Below are 24,336 nucleotides of genomic sequence, written 5' to 3' on the forward strand. Positions count from 1 at the left end.
CTGGCTAAACTTTCAATCCTGTAGATGCCTCCAACCCCAAGTTAAATAAAAGGCCAGATGTTTTTTGTCTTAGCAGAAATACGACATAACCCTAGAAAAGATTAATACCTGTCCTTTGTCCTGTTGAGCTCACCAATGCCACTAAAGTCCTCAAAGTGGATGGTTTCCATTTGGTTTTCAGAAGGCACTTAGAGTGACTCCTGGACAATAGTAACAACTGGGTCCCTGGACAGAATTGCATCTCCCTTCACCAAGGAATTCCAAGAAATTGGCATGAGAGTTGCCCAGAGTGATCTTGGCAAAAGACGAAGAGTGGATGAAATAGACATGGGTAAGAGTTCAGTTTCAAGAATTAGAGTGGCAAAACTTCAACATTTCTCTACTTTTATTGCATCCACAGATTTTATAGAGGCTTTGTTTACTCGGAACTCACTAGCAAATAATGCGTTGGAAGAATATCTATGGGGCATTCTGAAGGATTTTCTAGACATCTGGAGGATAAAGTTGCTCAGATCTGCTTGGAGCTGGATGCCAATTAAGCAAGTTCTATTGAGATGCTAGAGCAGAGGTCTTCAGACTTGGCAGCTGTAAGACTTGTGGACTTCAACTCCCAGAATTCTCCAGCCAGCTAAGCTAAGAGCTGGAGAATTCTGGGAGTTGAAGTCCACAAGTCTTAAAGCTGCCAAGTTTGAAGACCTCTGTGTAGAGTATGTCTTGCAGGATCTTGGGGGAAATTAATCACATTGTTCCTGAGGTGGTGAAAAGTTCTTTACATTTGTGATATAGAGCCCTGTCCATACTTTGTGGCACAGCATGGGCTTGTAATATGGTCCTCCTGAACTTCCAGCTCCTGGTAAAAGAACTGATAGCAGTTATGGACTGGACAGTCATTGCACTGTTAAATCTGGTTAACCAGTTAACAGGTCTCCTGAATTGGAAGATCTACATAAGGTCACTCATGCCTTATTCCAGGGGTGAAATTTAGCAGGTTCTGACAGGTTCTGGAGAACCGGTAGCAGAAATTTTGAGCAGTTCAGAGAACCGGTGGCGGAAATTTTGAGTTTGGAGAACTGGCAAATACCACCTCTGGCTGGCCCCAGTGTGGGGTGGGCATGAGATTTTGCAATATCCTTCCCCCAGGAGTGGAAGGGAATGGGGATTTTGCAGTATCGTTCCCCTGGAGTGGGGTGGTGGGGAGGGAATGGGGATTTTGCAGTATCCTTCCCCTGGAATGGGGTGGGAATGGAGATTTTGCAGTATCCTTCTCCTGCCACGCCCACCACGCCACACCCACCAAGCCATGCCCACAGAACCAGTAGTAAAAAAAATTGGATTTCACCACTGTCTTATTCACCTTTTGTTTGGACTATTGCAATATGCTATACATCTGACCTCATTTGGAGGAAGTTCTAACTCATCTAGAGTAGAGTAGCTCAAATACTGTTGGCACTTAAAAGCTATTCCATATAACATTATTTTTTTAAGAGCTATACTGGTTATGGCTTCCGGGACAATTCAGGGTGCTGCTTGTCACTTTGAAAGACCTTTATAGGACTTTAGGACATGAATATAGGTCTTGAAGGGCTTTTTTACAGTTACATTTTGTAAACCAATTGTGGCCATTCTTGGATTAGAAGGCTTTGATCACAATCACTCATTCTTTAGTCATCTCCCACTTTAATAATAAGATCTACATAGGGGTTGCTTTGGAAAGCATTCAGAAGCTAAGGCTGGTACAAAATGTGGCATTCTAGGCAGTCATGAGGTGCATCCATATATACTCAACTGACTGTGGAAAGTTGTGCTAGTTGTCATTTAGCTTCTAAGGTGTGATTCAAAGTGCTTTGGAATTTCCTCCCCCAGAAGCCCTGTGTTCCTTTCTCTCTGGGTTTCAGAAGAGCAACAGAGTCTTGGTTGCAAGATGTGTGAGACCTGTTGTGACTGAAAGCTGGAATTGGGAAGGTTCATAAATTGATAGTGTTTTTTTTCCCCTATTTATTATTTTGAACTTGTCCATTTTTAAATTTTATTTTATGCTGAACTCATTTGTTGGGCGCATTCCAGGAATGAATAGCATCAATTCTCAGCCTCCTTCTTTGGAACAACATACTGCAGTACAGCCTAATATCAGCTTGCCTTCCATCCTCTTGGCTTTAAGGAAGGCCATTAAAGAGTGTCTTTGTCAAAACATCTTGAACCCCAGTTAGGGATTCTCTTTTGTCTGCTGTTTTGAAAGTACCCTGACCATTGGGGCTATTGTACTTGCATTATTGTCATGCTATCATAATTATTATTATTTTTTTTTCTGTAAGAGGGTTCATAAGCCACTCAGAGTCCTTTTGGGATCAAAGTGGAATATAAACTGTAAATAAGTAAATTAAAAGTGCATAAATAGTTGAACCTTCCTTACTTTTATAGGCAGAGCATACCACATGTTAAAGATAAAGGTAAAGGTTCCCCTTGCACATATGTGCAAGTCGTTCCCGACTCTAGGGGGCAGTGCTGATCTCTGTTTCAAAGCCAAAGAGCCAGCGCTGCCCGAAGACGTCTCCGTGGTCATGTGGCCGGCATGACTAAACGCCAAAGGCGCGTGGAACGCTAATACCTTCCCACCAAAGGTGGTCCCTATTTTTCTACTTGCATTTTTTACGTGCTTTCGAACTGCTAGGTTGGCGGAAACTGGGACAAGTAACGGGAGCTCACCCCGTTATGCGGCACTAGGGATTCGAACTGCTGAACTGCCGACCTTTCAATTGACAAGCTCAGCATCTTAACCACTGAATAACCGCATGCCCCTATACCACAAGTTACTAATTTTAAAATTCATTTACTCAGTTATTTTTTAAAAACTATCTGGCAAATCTACTGAACTATATATTATAAGCTATATACACCCTTCTCCCATTTATCTATCTGATGAAACAGGTTCTTAGAAATGAAAGCTCCTACAATAAATGTGTAAGTTGTCAAGGTGTCACAGATATTTTTTTTTGAAAGCTGAACAATCACCTGGCAAGCACCCTTTTGTATATATAATAGCTTACCTTTGTGCCAAGTGGGTAATTGTTCTAAAAACTATTAGCATAAGCAGAATAGACTTTATTTGAATCCTGTCTCCAAGATCCCCTGGAAGCAGATGCTAATGAAAAAAGAGGAGGCAATCAGGAGGGGAGACATGAGACTTGAAATGGAAACAAAGAAAAAGGAAATCCCTTATTTCATAATGGTGCAAACAGAAGCGTTGGGAGAAATACATCATGTGAAACCTAACCCTGTTCCTAATGCATTTAAGAGAAGGCAAAATGTAGAGTATATCCTGCCTCTGGGAATAATATGGGTAGGAGGTTTTCACCAACTGTTTCTACTTGCCCTGGAATTTGAGATTTTGTTTTCAAAGACTTCCCAAGAGGGCTAAGGTTGGTTTTTGGTTTTTTTTAAATGTCTGATACTTTTTGCCAATCTGTTTTCCAGAATGACCAATTCCCCAGTCTTGGTTTTTCTCCATTACTTAATGGAAGTCAAGAGCTTTTGAAATCCACTGAGGAAAGAAGTCCTCCTGTCAGAGTTTTCTGAAGAAAAGACTGTGATTTTTGAAAATGTATCTAATCTATATAGTTTTGAAACGAGCAAATTCTATTCCTTAGCTTATCGAGCAACAGCAGCCGCTTCCTCCCTCTGCAAAGGATTTCTATCTGTACCGTTTGACCTAGGCTGCTCTTCTTGCATAGTCAAGTCATCTCTCAATGTTGGCAGTGGTCCAGGGAAGAATTTGCACGTGCAAATAATCTTAATTATCCTGTTATGCAGAAAGGAATTAAGAGTACATGTAGTGGAGAAAATAAGGATTGCAAACAAATGGGAGGCTGCACGTTTTCCTGCCTGTCTTTTAGATATGATCAGGATCAAAATTCAGTTCATCTCTGCCTAATCCCATCAAACCCAAACGGAACCTCCCTGTCCAGGACAAAGCCCCCACCCCACAATCCCATCTAAAACAAAGAATAGAAGCCTCCTCACCAGCTCACAGCACAGCTCAAGGGCAACTCTTACAAGGGAATTGCAACCTACAGAAACCCCAAATCTCTCTTATTGATGACCTGAATATTCCATCTCCTTTTAACAGTGGGCTTCCCCAGTTTTGCCGCCCTCTTGAAAGTGCCCCTTTGCCTAACAATCAAACTAACCCCAGGTACAATGATAAGGCTCTGCCTAGCTCCCCCAAACTGGCCAGCAAATGGGATCCCTATGTTTTCCTGCCTCTAGTCAAATCTTTTTCCTTTCTTTGGGGTCCCTCTTTCTTGTAAAGCAGGCACCAAATCAGTGATGGGTTGCTCCTGGTTCTGTCCGGTTCTTTAGAACTGGTAGTAAAAGCGGCAGGAGGCTCCGCCCACCAACCCAGACATCATAATTGACAATCTGCGAATGCGCAGAAGCTTTTGTGCATGTGCAAAAGCATGTGTATGAGCGCTCCTGTTGCGAACTGGCAGTAAAGGTAAGTAGAACCCACCCCTGCACCAAATGATTGTTAAACTTGGTTCTTCTCTTCAGTTTTGTGCTCCTTCTTCAGACTAAATCTTTGACAGCATCCATTCTGATAGGCCATCAGTAACTCTCCTGCATAGCTTCTTTCCCCTACCCCAATAGCATATAAGGAAGGAATTTGTTTGTTTGTTTGTTTGTTTGTTTTTGTTTGTCAAACATGTACAAGATAGCAGGTATAGGTATAAATATAAACAAAGGAAGTAAGTACAGGTAAATGGGGACAGTAAGACAGGGATGGTAGGCAGCTGGTGCGCTTATGCACGCCCCCTTTACGGACCTCTTAGGAATGGGGTGAGGTCCACAGTAGACAGTTTGAGGTTGAAGCTGTGAGGATTTGAAGCTGTAACAATGGAGTTGGGTAGAGCATTCCAGGCGTTGACCACTCTGTTGCTGAAGTCGTATTTTCTGCAATCGAGTTTGTAGCGGTTTACAATGAGTTTGTAATTCCTTTCTAACAGCAATGAGACTTGATTCCTATATGTCTTGAACAACTTCCTAATGTTACTTCCGTATGATGTGGACAAAGGAGCCACAATGACTGAATCAAAGCATAGATCATTCTGCTATTTGTGTTCTTCCACTATTCTATGTTTTATCATCTGTGAGATTTCTCTCAATTAAATATGATTAGAAATGGGTTGCTTGAAATGTCCTTTGTACAGCCTTGTCAATTGTGGAAAAGGAGGGGGGAAAGTATACCTTAATAGTACCCTAAAATAGAGATTGTAAGCAGGTAACAGACCTGGGATGTAGAGCTTTAAACAAGCATCTAAAATTATGCCCTATCCAGTGATAAAAATACGAGACCCTCTCTACTTCCTACATTACAGTCTAGTTACTCATCTGTGATTATATTTTGCAATACTCAGAATAGAAAGGGAGTACTGCAAGCAGACATCTTATAGGAAGTTTTGTGAAAATGAAAATATACAAATGCTCCATAGTCCTGAAGTACCAACAAGAAACACTGAGAATTGTCTAATTAAAATATCTTTTTATGCACTCTAGACAGGAGAAGAAGATAGGGTAGGAGATTACAGTTGTATAAAGTTCCTTGTAAAGTAATATGTTTCCAGTTTCTTTGTATCTTCCTACTCCTGATTACCCTTTCTTTATACTTTATGTAACTTCTAATAATTCCTGTTCAGTAGGCAGAGGTGCTGCAATAAAGCAGTCTAAGAATAAAAGATGGGGAAGTATCAGATATCTGTATGCTTTGGTTCACCGTAACATTTCTAGAAGTACTTGTCTGGGCATATTATTTACCTTTTTTGCAATAAAAAGATACTATGTCAAATCTGTGGCCCGCAGGGTGCTAATACTGTGGCCCCATAAGGTAATTTAATTATAATAAAAAAAATAAGTTAATACAACGATAGCATATTTACTTGGAACAGCTTACATCCTGAAATGATACCATTAACACTATTAAACATCCACATCTGTCTGTCCCAGGTCTTTGGGAAGGACTTGATACTGTACGTCAGTGATGACTAAACTTTTGGCCATCGTGTGCCAAAAGCGGGGGAGTGAGTGTGTGAGCCCACACTCATAATTCAGTGCGCCCCACCCCCGTGCCTGCACATGCAACCCCTTCCCCCCACTCCCACCGCTTTTGGCAGGCAATGGCATGGTGGGCCCGGTAGGCCCGTTTTTCACTCTTCCCAGGCTCCAGAGGCTTTCTAGGAGCCTGGGGAGGGTGAAAACGGCCTTCCCCCCGCCTCCCGGAGGCCCTCTGGAGGCCGGAAACAGCCCGTTTCCCAACTTCTGGTGGGCCTGGAAGGCCCGAAAATCAGCTGGCTGGCACGCGCATGCGCGCTGGAGCTGAGCTAGGGCAATGCTCGCATGCCCACAGATATGGCTCCGTGTGCCATAGGTTCGCCATCACGCCATCAGTGTGGCCCAGGCAAGCCAAAAGGTTGGACACACCGGGCCTACAGCCTACCTTTCCCCATCAGAATATGAAATTTGGGATATAAATTATCTAGCTATACTACTGATTCTGCTTCTACCTGATACCAAGTAAATAATAAAAAAACATATATCTTATCTTTTTCCATCTAATGGGGTGGCAGTGTCAGGGTTATAAGTAAAACCACCAACAAAAGGGAGGGAAGCTATACAACCATAGAATCTCAGGCTGTAACTGAAATCAAGTTTTTTTCCCCTTCCTAGTGTTTTTTTTATGTTTTGAATTTGACTGAAATCGCATATGGCATTAATATGCTGATTCCTCTATAAAGTACACATCCTGCCACACTAGCAATGATATATTGCATTAATCATGAAAGTATGGTGTGGGTGGCACAGATGGGATGGCAGGGCATGTAGCTTGGCGATGCCATCAGCCAAGTTTAAAGATAAAGGATTCAGCAATTTACTGCCTTCTATATTTATTCCAAATACATTTAAAATAGAAAATAGACAATTCAAGGACCTAGGTAAACTGGTATTTAAGAACATAAACTCATGTGTATTTTTATCCTAGTGTAATATAAAAAAGGGAGGGAGGGAGGAAGGAAGGAAGGAAGATAGGAAGGAAGGAAGGGAGGAAGAAAGAAAATAAATTGAAATATTTAAAATCACACAGCTGGAGTGCAGAATTTGCTATATGGAAAGGAATTCAGTACCTGGAAGATATTAGATCAGATGATAATGAAGAGATTTCTAGTAGTTGCATTAGTCAATAAAGTCCTCTTCCAACCCAATTAAAACCAGCTGCCATTTTATTCTTTGCAGTAGTAATTCCAACTGGTCATGTTTGCTTTATTACATGGTAGCATAGGAGAAAATTGATTTTGATACTTGAATCTGTTTATTTTTTGTATCCTTTTTTGCAGCATGTTTCGTGGATATAATTTCAATAAAACACAACCCACCTTGAATGCTCTGCAAATATTTATTAAATACACATTGGTGAATCAGTATCTGAAAGCAGGCCAAAATAACTGAATGCAAAATCTTTTGAATCATCCTCCTTTTTCACAAATTTAAGGTAGACTTGGCAAGAACAGACTATGCATCTTCCTTTTCTTTCAAGGAAGTCTTGTCTACAATTCTTGTCTCGAAGGCAGACCAAAATATATGAAAGGGAATCTCTTTGATTTTGGTTCTTAAATAAATTGCCATCCTCTCCTTCTCATTCCTCTGGAGTCTTCCTAACTACTTTCTACTGTATAAACAGAGATTGCTAATAAGCTCTGTGGGGCCGGAAGCTTTTTTGTTTATGCTGTTCAGTAAAGCACTATGCAGAAAGGAATTAGTCAAATAAATAAATAGTGGTTTTTTTTTTACTATTTCTACATCTCTGAATACACAGTGCCCCCTATATTTCAGAATTCTACACTTCTGGTTAGCAATAATATCATAGTTGAGAGGATCACTTCTCAAATTGTGTCCCTTTTAGTTGTAATTTTTAAAAGTTTAAGCTCAGGAAAAAAATGGATTGTGAATGGGTTTGGAGATTCATGTTTGATTCTAATAATCTGCCCAATTTCTTCATGTTTTTTTCTCTTATATATGCCAGCATAAATTAGACTATATAGTACACCTCATATGTTTTGAGAAAAAGCAAGAGAGAGGGGGGGAGGGAGGGAGGGAGAGGGTGTAGTTTAACTGTTTCCTAGTTTGGTAGTTTGGATGTAGCTGTAAATAATAATTTGATGTATAATTGCATCAAGGAGTGTTTTCAGAAGTGAAGGTTTTGCATGGTATACACATACATTTATACATTCGACAGCTAGGTTGATCAACCCTTGACTGAAAATACAGGCATTCCAGAGCTGGCTCTGATAGGATATCAGTGTATTGACTTAGCTTAGACTGTCACCTAGCGGTGAAGATATGAAATAATCAGATTTGGTTTTTATTTTTCTATGACTTGAGTATAAAGAAAGAAGACATTCATCAGTCTGACTCATTCCAAGATGGAATCTGATTTCCCTGCTTTTCCCAAGTAGTCCATCTATTTATTTCAATGTATGATCCCTATATATTTTCCTTCTAGAGGGCTACCGTCTCAAATACTATTCTTAATTTTGTGTCTGAAAAGCTTATCAGTAACAATTGACCTTTTTTTTTTTTGGTGCTCCATCACTGGAAGAGGCTGGACAGTTACTTGTCTGAAATGGTATAAGGTCTCCTGCTTGAGCAAGAGGTTGGACTAGAAGACCTCCAAGGTCCCTTCCAACTGTTATTCTGTTTTTCTGCTGAATGTTGACACAATGATTTCAGGGGATCTCAAATAGATGCTGGAAGAACTACTACATGTGCGTCCTCACCTGACAGAAACATGAAACTGAATATTTGGGTAACCTAAAGAAGGCAATAATGGAACCCTACAAAAGAAACCATATTTAATATCTAAAAGCATTGAGTACTATAGGTATAATCATAAATATATTACTCTTGAGCAAACGCTATTACGGAGTAGTGTCTTGTGAGCTCCAGACAGTCTTTTCACAATTGTCACCAGCTAAAAGCCAAAAAGCTAGTTCAATATTATGGTGGATGAAAATACAGTACCATAGATTATTATTAATGTCTCTTTGATTGATGTTTGTAGCTGCCCAGGATTGTTTTGAGAGATAGCCATATATGTTGAATAAAAGAAATGCAAAAATCAATATTACATACCGTTGTTTAGAAAAATCATCTCTGAGCAGCTGACAACAGCAAGGATTTGCATCTGCACAGACAGTCCAACATGAAGAATTTGGGCAAAACTGTAGTCCTTTTTTGTATTTTACTTTCATTGGGATTTATTGTAACATAAATACAATGAAAATAAAGAATTTTTTTTAAAGAGGGAGAAAGAGAACATTTTAAAAAAGCATTGTCTTGCTTTTTACTCTGTCTTGCCAGCAGAGTAAAATACTGACTACATTTACAACCTCAACTTTTGCATTGCATTTAGTTATTACAAGACTGCAGGCTTATTTGCATGCCCTTTGAGAGACACACCCTCTCAAGAATAGTAGTGGAATTGTACACAATATTCTCCACCTGCTTTTACTCAGACAGTGCTGAGTTCTTAGAAAGTATTTTTCCCATTTCCCTTTTTTTCCTTTGATTATGGTTTTCTTCTGCTGGCTTATTGCCTTGAGGCTTTGTTTTGTAAATGTATGAACTGCTGGAGCAACCTTCCCATCATTGACAAGAATTCATTCTCTCCTTTGCTTGAAGGCAGATATTGTATTGATTTATTACTTGTGAAGCATATTTATGTATTTGTCACCTCATTTGCCACCTCTATTATTTAGTGACTTTATGTGGTTTACAGAAGGGATTTAAACTCTTAAGTAAATAAGAACTGAAACCAAACCAAACAAAGACATCCTAAAAGTATAAGGAAAAAAAAGAATACAGCCTCATGAAATTGTAATTAGGAAGCAAAGCATTACATCCTATTCCATGGTCTGACAAAGCAGTTAGATTTTTTTATGGTTTCATGGAAGCCCATAAAGGTTGGATTGAGCCATGAGGCTCTCAGAAGATACAGAATTGCAGAATAACAAATTTGGAAGGGACCTTGAAGATCCCACCCTGGCCCCCCTGAGGTCAAACACAACCCTGATGCGGCCCTCAATGAAATTGAGTTTGACACCCCTCTTCTAATCCAACTCCCTGCTCAAACAGGAGATCCTGTACTCTTCTGGACAAATGCCTGACCAATCTGTTCTTAAAACCTTTAGTGACAGAGCACCCATAACTTCTAAATGCAAGTTGTTCCACTGATTAATTGTTCTCACGAACTTCTTATTTCTAGGTTAGATCTCACTTTGTTAAGCTTCCATCCATCACTTCTTTTTTTCCCCCCTCAGGTTAATTCCCACCTCCTCTCTGTGACAATCCTTCAAATATTGGAAGACTGATATCATGTCACCCTTAGTCCTCTTCGTTAGACACTTGTTGTTGTTATTAGTTGCAAAGTTTTGTCCGACCCATCACAACCCCATAGACAACGTTCCTCCAGGCCTTCCTGTCCTCTACCATCCTCTGGAGTCCATTTAAACTCACACCTACTGCTTCGGTGATTCCATCCTCATTCTCTGCCATCCCATTCTTCTTTTGCCCTCAATCCTTCCCAGCATTAGGCTCTCTCTTCTCCAGTGAGTCCTTCCTTCTCATTAGGAGGCCAAAGTATTTAAGTTTCATCTTCAGAATCTGGCCTTCTAAAGAGCAGTCAGGATTGATCTCCTCTAGGACTGACCAGTTTGATCACCTTGCAGTCCAAGGGACTCACAGGAGTCTTCTCCAGCACCATAATTCAAAGCCTCAATTCTTTGGTGCTCAGCCTTCCTTATGGTCCAACTTTCATAGCCATACATTGCAACTGGGAAAACCATAGCCTTGACTATACGTACTTTTGTTGGCAGGGTGATGTCTCTGCTTTTTAGTATGCTGTCTATATTTGCCATAGCTTTCCTCCCCAGGAGCAACCGTCTTTTAATTTCTTGGCTGCAGTCCCCATCTGCGGTGATCTTGGAGCCCAGGAAAATAAAATCTGTCACTCCTCCTCTTTCTTCCTCATCTATTTGTTAGGAATTGAGAGAGCCGGATGCCATGATCTTAGTTTTCTTAATGTTGAGTTTCAAGCCAACTTTTGCACTCTCTTCCTTCACTCGCATCAAGAGGCTCTTTAGTTCCTCTTCATTTTCTGCCATTAGAGTGGTATCATCTGCATATCTGAGGTTGTTGATATTCCTCCCAGCAATCTTAATTCCAACTATCACTGGACTAGACATTCCCAATTCCTGCAACTCAGTTCTTGACATTGTTCTGCAAGGCAGCTACTGAGGAGACTATCATAAGTCTTCTATTGCTTTATAATTGGAACTTGAAGTGCATCAGTTTTTCCAGAACTTAATGATCAGGCAGAAGGAATATGAAAAATGGTCCCATTGTAATCAATCCTACTTCAGTTCCTAAGGAATCTAAATTTATTGTATTGGGGATTTCTTTTTCAAAGCAAGGACAGCCTTAATGTTTTAGATTGGCACTACATCAGTGGTGGGTTTCAAAATTTTTTACTACCGGTTCTGTGGGTGTGGCTTGGTAGGCATGGTATGGCTTGGTGGGCATGGCAGGGGAAGGATACTGTAAAATCTCCATTCCCTCCCCAATCCAGTGGAAGGTTACTGCAAAATCCCCATTTCCCCCAAATCAGCTGGAATTTGGGAGGCAGAGAATAGATTGGGGCGGGGCCAGTCAGAATTTTTACTACTGGTTCTCTGAACTACTCAAAATTTCTACTACCGGTTCTCCAGAACTGGTCAGAACCTGCTGAAACCCACCTCTGCACTCAGGGGTGGGTTCTAAATATTTTTACTACCGGTTCTGTGGGCGTGGCTTATTTTGTGGGTGTGGCTTGGAGGTCATGTGACTAGGTGGGCGTGGCTAGCTGGTCAGAGTCATTTCTGGAAGGTCCTCGCACTTACAACCCAACTCATTTGTTTGCTTTTAACACTGATCAGCTGTAGGACGGCCCTTTGAAGCCCCGCGGCAAGAGTTTAAACAGTTTTTTTCCCTCTAGTCATCAGCTGGGACTCAGGAGGTAGCAATAGATTGGGGTGGGACCAAATAAAAGGTAAGAATAACGTGGGGGGGGTGGGAGGGTCGGGGGGAGAACCGGTTCGGTGATGTCATATCGTCACCACTACCGGCTCGGCCGAACCGGACCGAACCGGGAGGAACCCACCACTGTCTGCACTACATGTAAAGGATTTCTCCCCAGTCTGTATAATTTTCACTGCAAAAAGAAAGGAATTCTGAACCATAACTCTTTTAACAAGTTACATGAACATTCTTAAGACATTTAATATCCACATTAGGCAACAATAAACCACTGGCACTGATTTATCAAGAAGTACCATAGGTGGCAGCATCTGGCCAACTATGGCTGATCTTGTAAAAGCTAAACAGACTCCAATTCTGATTTAGAACCTACCAGGAAATCTCAGGGCTGTAGGGTAGACTGCAAAATTGCCACTGCTTTATTTTATGATAGTTTTCCAGTCTATTTCCATAACATTGCAAAGGAACCTACATTAGCATGTCTGTATAATCTTTAGGAACTATGTTTAACTAGAGGGATTTCTTCGTTTTTGGAAAACCATGGGAACAAATAAGAGCTGCCTTGCAAGTTAAATGTAAACAAAGCATATTTTCAAAATCAATTGTCTATTTTTGAAATTGTGAGGTTGAATAAGAATTTCTCTGCAAATTTATTTCAGATTTGGGCATTCAGAAATCCTAATTACAAGGAGAAATATATCAGCTCAGCTACTTTCAACTTTTTCAAGTTTAGAGAAAATGTTTAGAGATAAGCTATAATAATCTTCTATTAAAAGAATTATATAGCACACCTAGCTTTTGAGAACCATAATAATCAGTGTTTTCTTGCCATAGGGCATTGTAATAATATTTAGCTGAAAGTTGTTATAACCTATTCTCAAAAGTTTCTATCAGCATGGGAAGTTCTCTCCTCCATATTTACAATGCCCAAAACAGAGGTATTTTCAACTTTTGAACAAATACCTCAAATTATTATATATAATTGAACCCTCTTGATAAGTGAGCTAGGCTTACTTTCTTGTAAAGAGCTTGTTTTTTCTCCATTCACACATTTGGACTCCACCCCTCTTAATCAGAGAATCTGTTGTTTTGTGTGTGTTTTTCAAACAGATCCCATGGCTTGAATAAGTTTGAAAATCCCTGAACTGCATTATGTGTGCGGGAATGGACTTTCTACCCTGGTTGGTCACTGTGGGTATGTAGTAATACTGGATTTCTGCACTGTACAATGGCTCAGATTAGATTATTTCTAAATTCCTTTCCAACTCTTACAGTCAGTGATTATATGATCTTAGATGATGAAAGCTATTGGAAAGCAAGAAATTCATGCTAAATTTGATACTCCTAAAGCAAACCTTGAACTCTTTGAATTTGAAGCATAAAATCAGAGTCTTTCTCATCTTACAGACTAATAGTTCACCCATGAAATTTTGAAAAGTGAGGACCAATTTTTTTCCTATGTTAAATTGGGTTAGATTACATAGATTACAGACCTGACCTGCAAAAATCTGGATGACCACTAGATAGCTATTTGGATTTTTGCAGACCAAATATGATAGTTCTGCTATTAAGCTGCAGTTCTGAAAATTGAGGCTGCAGAAATTTGAGAAAATATATTGTGAAGACTATATTATGAAGGCTAAATGTGTACTGTGGAAAGCAGAATCATTTTTTTTTTTTTGCAGGATCGCTGTTTATTTCACATTTTAAATATAATTTAAAATCAGTGAGTTACTTTTCAAAGCAACCAGTAAAATACTGCAATGATATCAAATATCAGTGAAAGTCCAATAGCCGTTTACAATTATAACTGATTGCTTTGTCCATCTTCCAGTGAAGAAGATGGATCCTTTTTTGAATTCTTCTTTTTCTTTCTGACTGACTTGACCTGAAGATAATCCTCAATGGGTTTCTCATTTGGATCTTCCAGTAATGTTGTCAGTAAATTGAACAGTAGCGCTATCCAAGCAAGTCCAAAGATAATCCAAATTGCTACCACAATCCGATAGCCATGGAAGTAGAATTTGTCATATTGCCTCCCTGGAAAAACAGAAGAAGGAAAAGCTGAATAAAGCAAAATACCTCTGTATTTTTCGGAGTATAAGACGCACTTCCCCCCCGCCTAAAAGGGGGTGAAAATTTAGGTGGTTTTATACACCAAATATAGCCACCCATTGGCCCCCACCCTTTGGCCTGTGCCTCGCAGCAGTTACTTCTTGCAAGCAAACAGCAAGAAAAAGCAGCTCCTTTCAGCTTCAGCACAGCCTAATTAACACAAGTTGATTGGATCGGCCTCCTGACTCTCAGCTGATTTACTCTCAGCTGTTTTGCTCAGGGCTCTGCAGCTTGCTGCAAAGAGGTAAATTGCTGGAGCAGATTTTTTTTCCTTGTGCTAATCAAGCTATGCTGAAAACGAAAATGAAAGTAAAGCAGGCTGTTTACTGTTTGTTGCAAGGAGCCTCTGCCAATCAAGCAACTCAGCTGGGATCATCAGAGGCATTTAAAAGAAAAAAAAGGTTTTTTTCTTTTAAATGCCTCTGACGATCCCAGCTGAGTTGCTTGATCTACAGAGGCTTTTTTTAAAAACCTCTGCCGATCAGGCAACTCAGCTGGGATCATCAGAGCATTTTGAAGAGGTTGTAGAAAAAATGGTTTAAAAGTTAAAAAAAAATGGCCACACCCACCCAGTCACATTACCCCCCCACCACCAAGCCACGCCCACAGAACCAGTAGTAACAAATTTTAGATTCCACCATTGCTCTTAACTGCATCAGAACATACTGTACCATAGGAGTCATCCTGATCATTTTGTATCTGATCAAATTTATTTATTTATTTATTTATTTATTTATTTATTTATTTATTTATTTATTTTATTTATTTATTTATTTAAATTTGTCAAGGACCTATTAGATAACAGATACATATATGAACATGGTTATTAATACATGAAATGGCTACGAATAAAAGGGGGACATTAGGTCAGGGACTATAGGCATGTTGGTGCGCTTATGCATGCCCCTTATAGGCCTCTTAGGAATGGGGTGAGGTCGACAGTAGATAGTCTAAGGCAGGGGTCTGCAACCTTAAACACTCAAAGAGCCATTTGGACCCGTTTCCCACAGAAAATAAAACACCGGGAGCCACAAAACCTTTCCCGTGCCTGACTATTTCTTGAGTGGCCACAAAACTAGCATATGTAGTTGAATATGTAATTTTCTTCTGAAACTTTTCTTTTCTTGGATTTATCCATGGTTGGCCTACCTGGGGTTAAAAAGCTCAATACATTATGTGCTGGTGGGTGTCGCACATTGATGGTTGTGATGCATATTTTGAGTGACAGGGAGCCGCAGCAGAAGGGTGAGAGAGCCACAAGTGGCTCCAGAGCTGCAGGTTGCTGACCCCTGGTCTAAGGCTAAAGTTTTGGGGGTTTGGGGAAGAAACCACAGAGTCAGGTAGTGTATTGTTTTGAAAATGTTACAGGAAAACTTACCTATCATATAATCTCCAAATCCAATGGTGCTAAGAGTAATAAATGTAAAATAAATGGCTTCACTATAGGACCAGCCCTCTATTTTTCGAATGATGACCGATGGCACACAAAGAAACACTAGTATTCCCATAACCAGGAAGAACAGAAGCGTCAAGCCCCTTGCTGTTCTCTGAAAAACAAAGAAAAAAAGCTGATTTGATACAAGAAAATTGCCCTTGGTACAGACAGCTGCCTCTGCCTGCCTGCCTGCCTGCCTATTTCCAGGACTTCTTTGGTCTTATATTGCCTCCTATTGTTCTGACCTACGCTTCCCCAAACCACGAAGCAGACTCCTCGTCCTGATAAAACCTCTTTTATTTAGGTTAAAGGGAATTCCTCTCCAGCAAAGTCCCAGCAAACAGTCTTTCATGAGATTTCACAACTACAGACCTTTATCAGGCTTGGAGAGTTGCCAGGCTGATATCTTCCAAACGTGATGCTGTAGCAGCAATTACTTGGCAAGAAGTCAGGAACAGATCTTCACCCTCATGAATTGAACTAATTGTCTCCTGCAAACTCCCCTCCCATTTCACTCCTCTCTATTCCCTATGGGAGGGGCCATTCCCTGACCACCTGTGCCTTTACTCCCGAGTCAGCCTTTGTTCCTTAGCTGTTCCCTTCCCCTGGCAGCTCTGCGCATGCGCACATCGGGAACAGGCTCCAGCTGTTTTTCTGCACCACTGATATCCGACTCTGAAGGCAGCTGATAACTGCTGGACGGCCCTGGTCCCATCTCTGCCTCTGACACAGAGCACTCATCAGAGCCTTCCCCAGACTCCAGGACTGGCCCATGTTCCTCCCCAACCTCCTCACTGTCTGAGTCTGCCACCAGCTCTGCTGGCTGCTAGCGGGCCACAACACCTATCTCATACAGGTAGTCTTCAAATTACAACCACATTTGGGACCAGACTTTCTGTTGCTAAGCAAGGCAGCTATTAAGTGAGCCATTCCTGATTTTATGACTTTTTCTTGCCACAGTTGCTAAGTGAATCAAGCAATTGTTAAGTGAATTCAGCTTTGCCTCATTTTCATTGCTTGTCAGAAGCTGACTGGGAAGATTTCAAATGCCTCCCAAGTCCCAGCTGATCGGGAAGAAATGGGGATTTTGCAGTAACCTTCCCCTGGATTGGGAAGGGAATGGAGATTTTACAATATCCTTCCCCTGGAGTGGGATGGGAATGGAGATTTTACAGTATCCTTCCCCTGGAGCGGGGTGGGAATGGAGATTTTACAGTATCCTTCCCCTGGAGTGGGGTGGGAATGGAGATTTTACAGTATCCTTCCCCTGGAGAATCACATGCTCCTGGAATGCCTCAACTGTCATAAATATGTCGATTGCCACAAACCCAAATTCTGATCCTGTTACCATGGCGGTGTTGCAACAGTTGTAAGCGCGAGGACCAGTTATACACCAGTTTTTCCGGTACCATTGTAACTTTGAATGGCCACTAAATGAATGATTGTAAGTTAAGGACTATTTGAGGATTCATGGGCTGCATTGTTGCGTGTTACGTTTCCATAGTGTTACAATGCATTTAGTGTACTGATTTGAGTGCTATCTTTTAAGCCTTCTTTAAGGATGTAGAAAAATTGGACTCCCTCAGGCCAGGTGCTGAGTCATTGGGAGGGCTGAGCAAGGAACACTGGGAAAGCCCCTACTGACACTGGGATCATCTCCATGGTTTAGGGCCAGGGTATTTACGAGACCGCCTTCTGCTACCGATAACCTCCCACCGGCCAATACGCTCTCACAGAGAAGGCCTCCTCAGGGTGCCGTCGGTCAAGCAATGTTGGCTGGCGGCCCCCAGAGGGAGAGCCTTCTCTGTGGGAGCACCCGCCCTCTGGAACGAGCTACCTCCCGGAATACGGCTGATTCCGGATCTCCGCACTTTCCATAAGGCCCTGAAGACGTTTTTATTTCAGCAAGCCGGCCTGGCCTGAATAGGTTTTATTGGTTAGTTTTTTAATTGTATAGCTTGGGGTTTTAAATTGGGAGGCCGATTAATTTATTTTTAGTTATCTTAACTTTTATATTGTATGTTATTTTAATTTTCGGCTGTTCACCGCCCTGAGTCCCTTCGGGGAGAAGGGCGGGATATAAATTCAATTAATTAATTAATTAATTAAATTAATCTAAGCTAGGAGTGAAGGTCATCCCAGCCCCAAAGCTAAGTTAAGCATTCAAGCAGCAGCAGCAGTGGTGAAATTCAATTTTTTTTACTACTAGTTCTGTGGGTGTGACTTGGTGGGCGTGGCATGGCTTGGTAGGCATGGCGTGGCTTGGTGGGCGTGGCAGGGGAAGGATACTGCAAAATCTCCATTCCCTCTCCACTCTGGGGCCAGCCAGAGATGGTATTTGCCAGTTCTCTGAACTACTCAAAATTTCCGCTACTAGTTCTCCAGAAACCTGTCAGAACCTGCTGGATTTCATCCCTGAGCAGCAGCAATATAGAAAGCCTGGCAACTACAAAGGCATCATTTCAAACTGTGTCAGTGATAAACCACTCCTGAATTTCAACCAGAAAACTATGTAGATAGATAATATAAACGTGTTGATCGCGAATAAGATATGTCTGTTGAAACACTATGAATTAACACTACCTTGATGACACATACCAAATGAGAAAAATTGGATAGCTTTAGAGAGGACAACAAAGATAGTCCTAAAAGGAAAGGGTAAGATATTGTTAAGAAATTGTTAAGTTATAAGAATTGGATTGTGTTCTTTGATTATATAAGTGGCAGGCTTAACTGTCAAAGTTTAAGAGAAATATTTTAAGATTGGGGTATCCAACCTTGGCAACTTTAAAATTTGAGGACTTTGACTCCCAGAATTCCCTAGAATTCTACATGAATACTGGCTGGGGAATTCTGAGAGTTGAGGTCCACAAGTCTTAAAGTTGCCAAGGTTGGATACTCCTGTTTTAGAGGGAGTTCAAATCAGTTACGGTATTCTGCATATTGGAGAGCTTCAGGTTGAGAGGGGAGACATTTTTGCCTGATAATTTGCTTTGAATTTATCATATTTAAACAGAAGTTGGACTTAAATCTCTCTAATGGTACAATCATTCGATGCCATTTGGAATTACATCAGTACAGGAAAACAGGAGCAGATTTCTTTTAAAATCTGAGATATGGTTTGGCCTGGATTAAATGAACCATTTGCAGTTTTGGGGCTTCTGCTTGTGCACATTAACTGACACATAAATCAGATTAATGCACTAGAAATATTTTGTTTCCAGAAATGGATTTAATGAAACTACACAGCTATTCAATATGTCCTGATAGCTACATCGCTGTAACTTTAGTACGGATGTGTTTTGTTGGTAATGAGCAGCTGCAAAACAGCTTTAAATGATGATTATTTCTGCTTGACTGATGCATGAATCAGACTGTTCTTCAATTAAATTATCATCTTAAACTCTTTGTCTTATTTTCATAAATAATCGTGGAATAAAGGTTTTTTTTTTAAATTTTACCTTTTTTACACCTTTCCTATACAGCCATTTAGCTAGCCGTTCGCAGACCATGGAGAGCATCTTGCCAATATGCTGCAAGAAGACAATATTCAGAGGAATTCCAAAGAGAGCAAAAAAGACACAGAAAAGCTGACCACCAGCCGTTTTGGGAGAGAGGTTTCCGTAGCCTGTGAAAACATGAAATTTACAGAGAATATACTGGTGAGCATTATGTTATGTTGCAACAAAAAAATTGCCCTTTATCCTGAGCAAATGACAGAATAGAACCCCAATAAAAGATGTATATTATTTATTACTATTGGTACTTCCTTCCTGGCTTTACAAGCAAGATACAATCTGAAAAGTAATTCTTTTTCCTTCAGGATGTCATTAATTTGGAGTTTCCAAATGCCACCTTCCTTGAGTTCTCTAAGGCTTTCATTTTCTTGAATCATCCATGATTATCAGCATAGCTGGATTTCTTTACTAGACATATATAACTTGTTTTAGGACCAAGATAAAAAAGTGACTGAGGCAAGGACGAAACCTAGATATTAAATGTAATTCTGCAGTTTCTCTGCACATCTTTTATTGTGTTCTTGTCCTTGTTGCACAAAAAATGACCATTCCATGGCAACTAGTAAGGGGTAGAGTGCAGTTGAGGAACAGCTCTAGTGATCAACCCCAAAGTAGTTTGAGGTCTTAAATAATTCACACATGTTTTTATAAGAATACTTCTATTATCAGAATATTCTCGTATTACAATACTCTTTCAGTTTGCATTGACTCACATTTATTTCCAGTCTAAGCATGCAGTTGAAATAAGCAACATGTTCTTTAAATTGTTCAACAGTTTAAAGAACAGACAATGTTGTTTTAGGCTGAAATCCCAAGAAGATTTAGCCAAGCAACCCAAAATAATCAGAAAACCTAGTTATCTGTTCTTTTAAATGAGTTAGCCAAAAGTTAAAGTAGCCTGGGATACATCAAGTCCGAAGGCTGAGCCTTCCCAGGAGACCCAGACAAGCCCTATTTCTTGTTCACCACAGTTTTGAACAAATACTAATGATATTCCTTCTTCCCTATCAGCCGCCCTTGTATTTGTCATGCATTTAGAAAGTCGGAGAAGATTGTTATTATGTCTTCCATGTGGAAAATACAAAATAATGATATTCTCTCATATACTATAGACATGATAATGTGTAAGGAAGAAATGCATCTGCGGAAAAGTGTTTGTGGTTTTAATATAGTCCATTTAGAACAGCAGCCCCCAACCTTTGGGGCACCAGGGACCGGTTCCATGGAGAGAGGTTTTCCTGCGGACTGGAGGGGGTGTGGTTTCACATGCTGCCTGAATCCTATGAATGAGGCTTCGCTTGTTTGTGCAGCTTGGTTTCTGGCATGCCGCGGACCAGTGCCAGTCCACGGACCAGGGTTGGGGACACCTGATTTAGAAGAATCGGTATGACATGCTGAATAAAAGCTGTGATTCTGCACAAATTTTCTTGAATTGCAGAAAATGTGTTTATTATTTATTAGATTTTTATTCTGCCTTCATTATTTTATAAGTAATTCAAGGTAGGAAACAGGCCTAATTCTCTTCCTCTTCCTATTTTTCCCACAATAACAACCGTGTGAGGTCGGTTGGGCTAAGAGAGAATGACTGGCCCAAAGTCATCCAGCCAGCTTTCAGGTCTAAAGCAGGACTAGAACTCACAGTCTTTTGGTTTCTAGGCCAGCAACTTAACCACTACACTAAAATGGCTCTATAGAAAGTTTAAAAAAATATTTTAAAAAATCTAAATGTCTGTAAACAATTTAAAATGTTGGATTGTCATTGGGGCTGGGCTAATAGTTTATTACAGGCATTTGTAGTGACCTTTCGCATTGGACAGAAGATTTTCCCACAGCAGTCTGTTTCACAACATTGCTGTATCATAACATGAGAAAACTTCATATATGGGCCTGTGAACTTTTTGGTGAATGGGATGGGGTTAAACGAGTTTTTTAAAAGTTATTTCTATTTATGAGCAGAGACTTTCCACAGCTTTGTATTTTATCTGTTTTCCTTTTGATAAGATCACAGCCTCTTTCTACATATGAATTAAAACAAGTGTATTTGAAATTTCAAGCTCAGGATTTGGTATCACTTTGTTGCTTATACAAATATATGCTGCCCTATTTCGTATTAACAATTGTCACAAAAATGAATTATAGTTTGTATGATTTTATAAGAAAGAGGAAGATAAGTTCTAGGAGTCTGATGCATAAAAACGACTCTTGAAACAAACTGCAATAAATGTTTCTGACTTCAATATAATCAATATTCAACTGGAGCACCCCGAGTTGCTTTCAGTGAGATGGTAGGTTATAGAAATGTGATTAATAAACAAACAAACATTTAAAGGAGAAGCATAAGCAGTTTACCTATTGTGGATAACATAGAACCCACAAAGAAGAAAGAATTACTGAAATCCCAATTGTTGTGTTCATCAGAGAATTCATTTTCTGCTGGATATATGCCCCTCCTAACGGCTTCCATCAGATTCTGTAATTAAGGTGACATTTGACATTTCAATAACCATAACTGATTATCAAATAACATTTATTTATTTATATGTTTTTTGCTACCAAGCTGCATCTTCTGATTCTAGAAACTTCTACCAAATAAAATTGAACTGAAAGGATAAATCTTTTCAAAATACCACAACCTTTTCTTTAAAACTTCTTGAACATACAGCTTAATACATCAATTTCATAATTAAAAAGGGAAGGGGATGGGATGGGATGGGATGGGATGGGATGGGATGGGAAGGGAAAGGAGAGGAGAGGAGAGGAGAGGAGAGGAGAGGAGAGGAGAGGAGAGGAGAGGAAAGGAAAGGAAAGGAACTTTTGACCTCCACTGATGATATTCAAACCACCAGAGTTTTTTGATTCATTATTTTTTGGATTCAGTTCAGAAAGAATGCCCTACCTCCACAAAGATGTTCACCTCCGCTGCACTGAGGGAAGTGAAGTTCTTCAGAAAGTCCTCCTTCATTCTAAAGATGATGTCTTGTTGTAATCTCTCGGCATCTTTTTCCAGAACCTGGAAGATGAGAGCGCCTACCAGGAGATAAGCAAGGTAGCCAGCTGCTAACATACAGCTCTGTACTCTGCTGTAGAACATGGTGGCCTGTGGGAGAAAGTAAGCAAAGAACACAGAGAGGCTGGTAAACACGGCCTTATTTGTAATTTTTCCAACCCTGATTGAATGAAATCCCAGCTGGGCAGTTCTCAATTCAGCTTGGAATTTGAACTGATACTGTCAATGATGTCTCCCCCCCCCCCCAAATAGTCTCAGGGTTAAGAGCAGCTTAGGGACTTCCTAAGTAAAGCAAAATATTGTTTCACAAACTTCCCAGGAGAATGTTGTAATTACTCTGGCCTCACTCCCATAATTTTTCCAGTTGTTTTTTCTTCCCATGATAAACCCATTAACTGGAACTGGCTTCACAATATTTTTTTGATAGCACTAACAACTGCCTGGAAGCATCCTTAGTAACAAATGCTCCAGGCAACTAGTCGTTCTTGTTGCAATATTTTCAGGATCAGACTCAATAAAGATAATAGGAGTTAGAGCTTTAAATATATTTCTTTTTAATTATGATAGGCATTCTATATTCACTGAATATTCAAGGTAGAAGCGACGAGAATGGTGAGGGTGGCTCCTTATATATACAAGGGGTGGAGCTAGGAATGGGAGTGGTAAGTTATGAATACATTAAAGTCCAAAGAATAAGTTAACCTCTGATGTTCCATATATACATTATTTACACATTGGAGAATAAGGCATTTACATCTGACAAATCCCCCTCTAAATGCCGGTTCGTTACACAACACCAATTACATTCTGATTCAGGACAATATAATACATATAATTTAGAAGTTAAATATTTGTGTTGTTTAGAAGGTAAGGGTTTTGTTAATATGTCAGCTAATTGTTCAGAAGTATCGCAATGTATTGCTTTAATGAATCCGTCTTGAGACAGTTGTCTCACATGCTTAAACTTTATATCAATATGCCTGGACCTTTGTCCAATTGCATCGGATCTGGATATTTCAATGGCCGCTTTATTGTCTTCATGCATAATAAATGGTAAGGTGGGTTTCTTCCAAACATCAGTGATCAGATCATTGAACCATACAAGGTTATTTGCAGCTTTGGACAAACAAACATATTCCGCTTCTGTAGTAGAAGTGGCTACTAGTTCTTGTTTACCAGTATACCAGTAAACTGGACAATCATTCAATAGAAAAACATAACCAGAAGTACTCTTTCTGCATGATGTATCACCAGCCCAATCTGCATCAGCATAACAAGTAATTTTTGGTTCTCTGTCATTATTGGGTTCCAACATTAAACAAAAATCTAATGTACCCTTCAGATATCTTAGAATTCTTTTGACAGCTTCCCAATGATACAAGGTTGGTTTACTAACATATCTTGACAATAGATTGAGAGGTAATGCAATATCTGGCCTAGTCCAATTAGATATATAAAGGAGTGAACCTATAACTGATCTGTAAAATGTGTTGTCTTTAAACTCAGGGGAAGATTCATCAGTGTTTCTAAGAAAATCAGTTTGCATAGGGGTGTCACAGGTTTTAGCATTATTTAAGTTACATTTGTTTAGGAGTTCGATGATTTTATCTTTCTGTGTAAGTTTGAATCCCCTTTTAGTTTTGTTAATTTGCACACCAAGGTATTTATTCACTTTACCCAGAGATTTCAGTGAGAAGTGTTCATTTAACTTATTTACAAAGATTTCCCTGCTCTCTTTATGCTTTCCAATGTATAAAATATCGTCCACGTAAATTAATACAAATTCAATATGATCATTACTCTTTTTTACAAAGAAACAGTTATCAGCAGTGGTGGCGTTGAAATCCATGGTCTTAAGTACTTTTACCAAGCAATCGTACCATCTTTTGCCGGATTGCTTTAATCCGTACAGACTCTTATTTAATAACCAAATTTCGTTCTTATTAGTGTATTGACTGTGTGGTGCTCTTACATATATTTCCTTATCTAATTTTGCATGTAAGTATGCGGTCTGTATGTCATATTGGAATACGTCCAGATTGAGTGCAGATGCTACTACAAGGGCTGTTTTGACACTCTCAGTTCTCACTGTGGGTGAATATGTATCAGTATAGTCTTCTGGATATTTTTGTGCATAGCCTTGT

General features: G+C 39.9%; 1 protein-coding gene and 1 long non-coding RNA gene across 4 annotated transcripts in view; one reads left to right on the forward strand and one right to left on the reverse strand.

Moving 5' to 3' along the window:
- LOC117675018 (uncharacterized) lies at nt 1-19,420 on the forward strand. 2 transcript variants are annotated; one of them, XR_004594099.3, is made up of 3 exons: nt 1-331; nt 13,228-13,312; nt 19,153-19,420. It is a non-coding gene; the product is annotated as an uncharacterized LOC117675018 (long non-coding RNA). The 2 variants fall into 2 exon arrangements; XR_004594098.3 differs by lacking the exon at nt 13,228-13,312.
- Nucleotides 13,786-24,336, reverse strand: part of LOC117675017 (potassium channel subfamily K member 16-like) — a 25,668-nt gene continuing 15,117 nt past the window's right edge. For both annotated transcript variants that reach the window (XM_034433299.3, XM_087895788.1), the window contains exons 2-6: nt 22,082-22,282; nt 21,535-21,655; nt 19,129-19,295; nt 15,611-15,779; nt 13,786-14,157 (exon numbers count right to left, since the gene is read on the reverse strand). In XM_034433299.3, the coding sequence (XP_034289190.1) occupies nt 13,922-14,157; nt 15,611-15,779; nt 19,129-19,295; nt 21,535-21,655; nt 22,082-22,282 (894 nt within the window). In that variant the 3' untranslated portion in view covers nt 13,786-13,921. The remainder of the gene's footprint in view (nt 14,158-15,610; nt 15,780-19,128; nt 19,296-21,534; nt 21,656-22,081; nt 22,283-24,336) is intronic.

Source organism: Pantherophis guttatus, chromosome 1 (assembly GCF_059756535.1).
Source record: "Pantherophis guttatus breed Tessera chromosome 1, ASM5975653v1, whole genome shotgun sequence".
In the NCBI taxonomy this organism is placed as follows: domain Eukaryota; kingdom Metazoa; phylum Chordata; class Lepidosauria; order Squamata; family Colubridae; genus Pantherophis; species Pantherophis guttatus.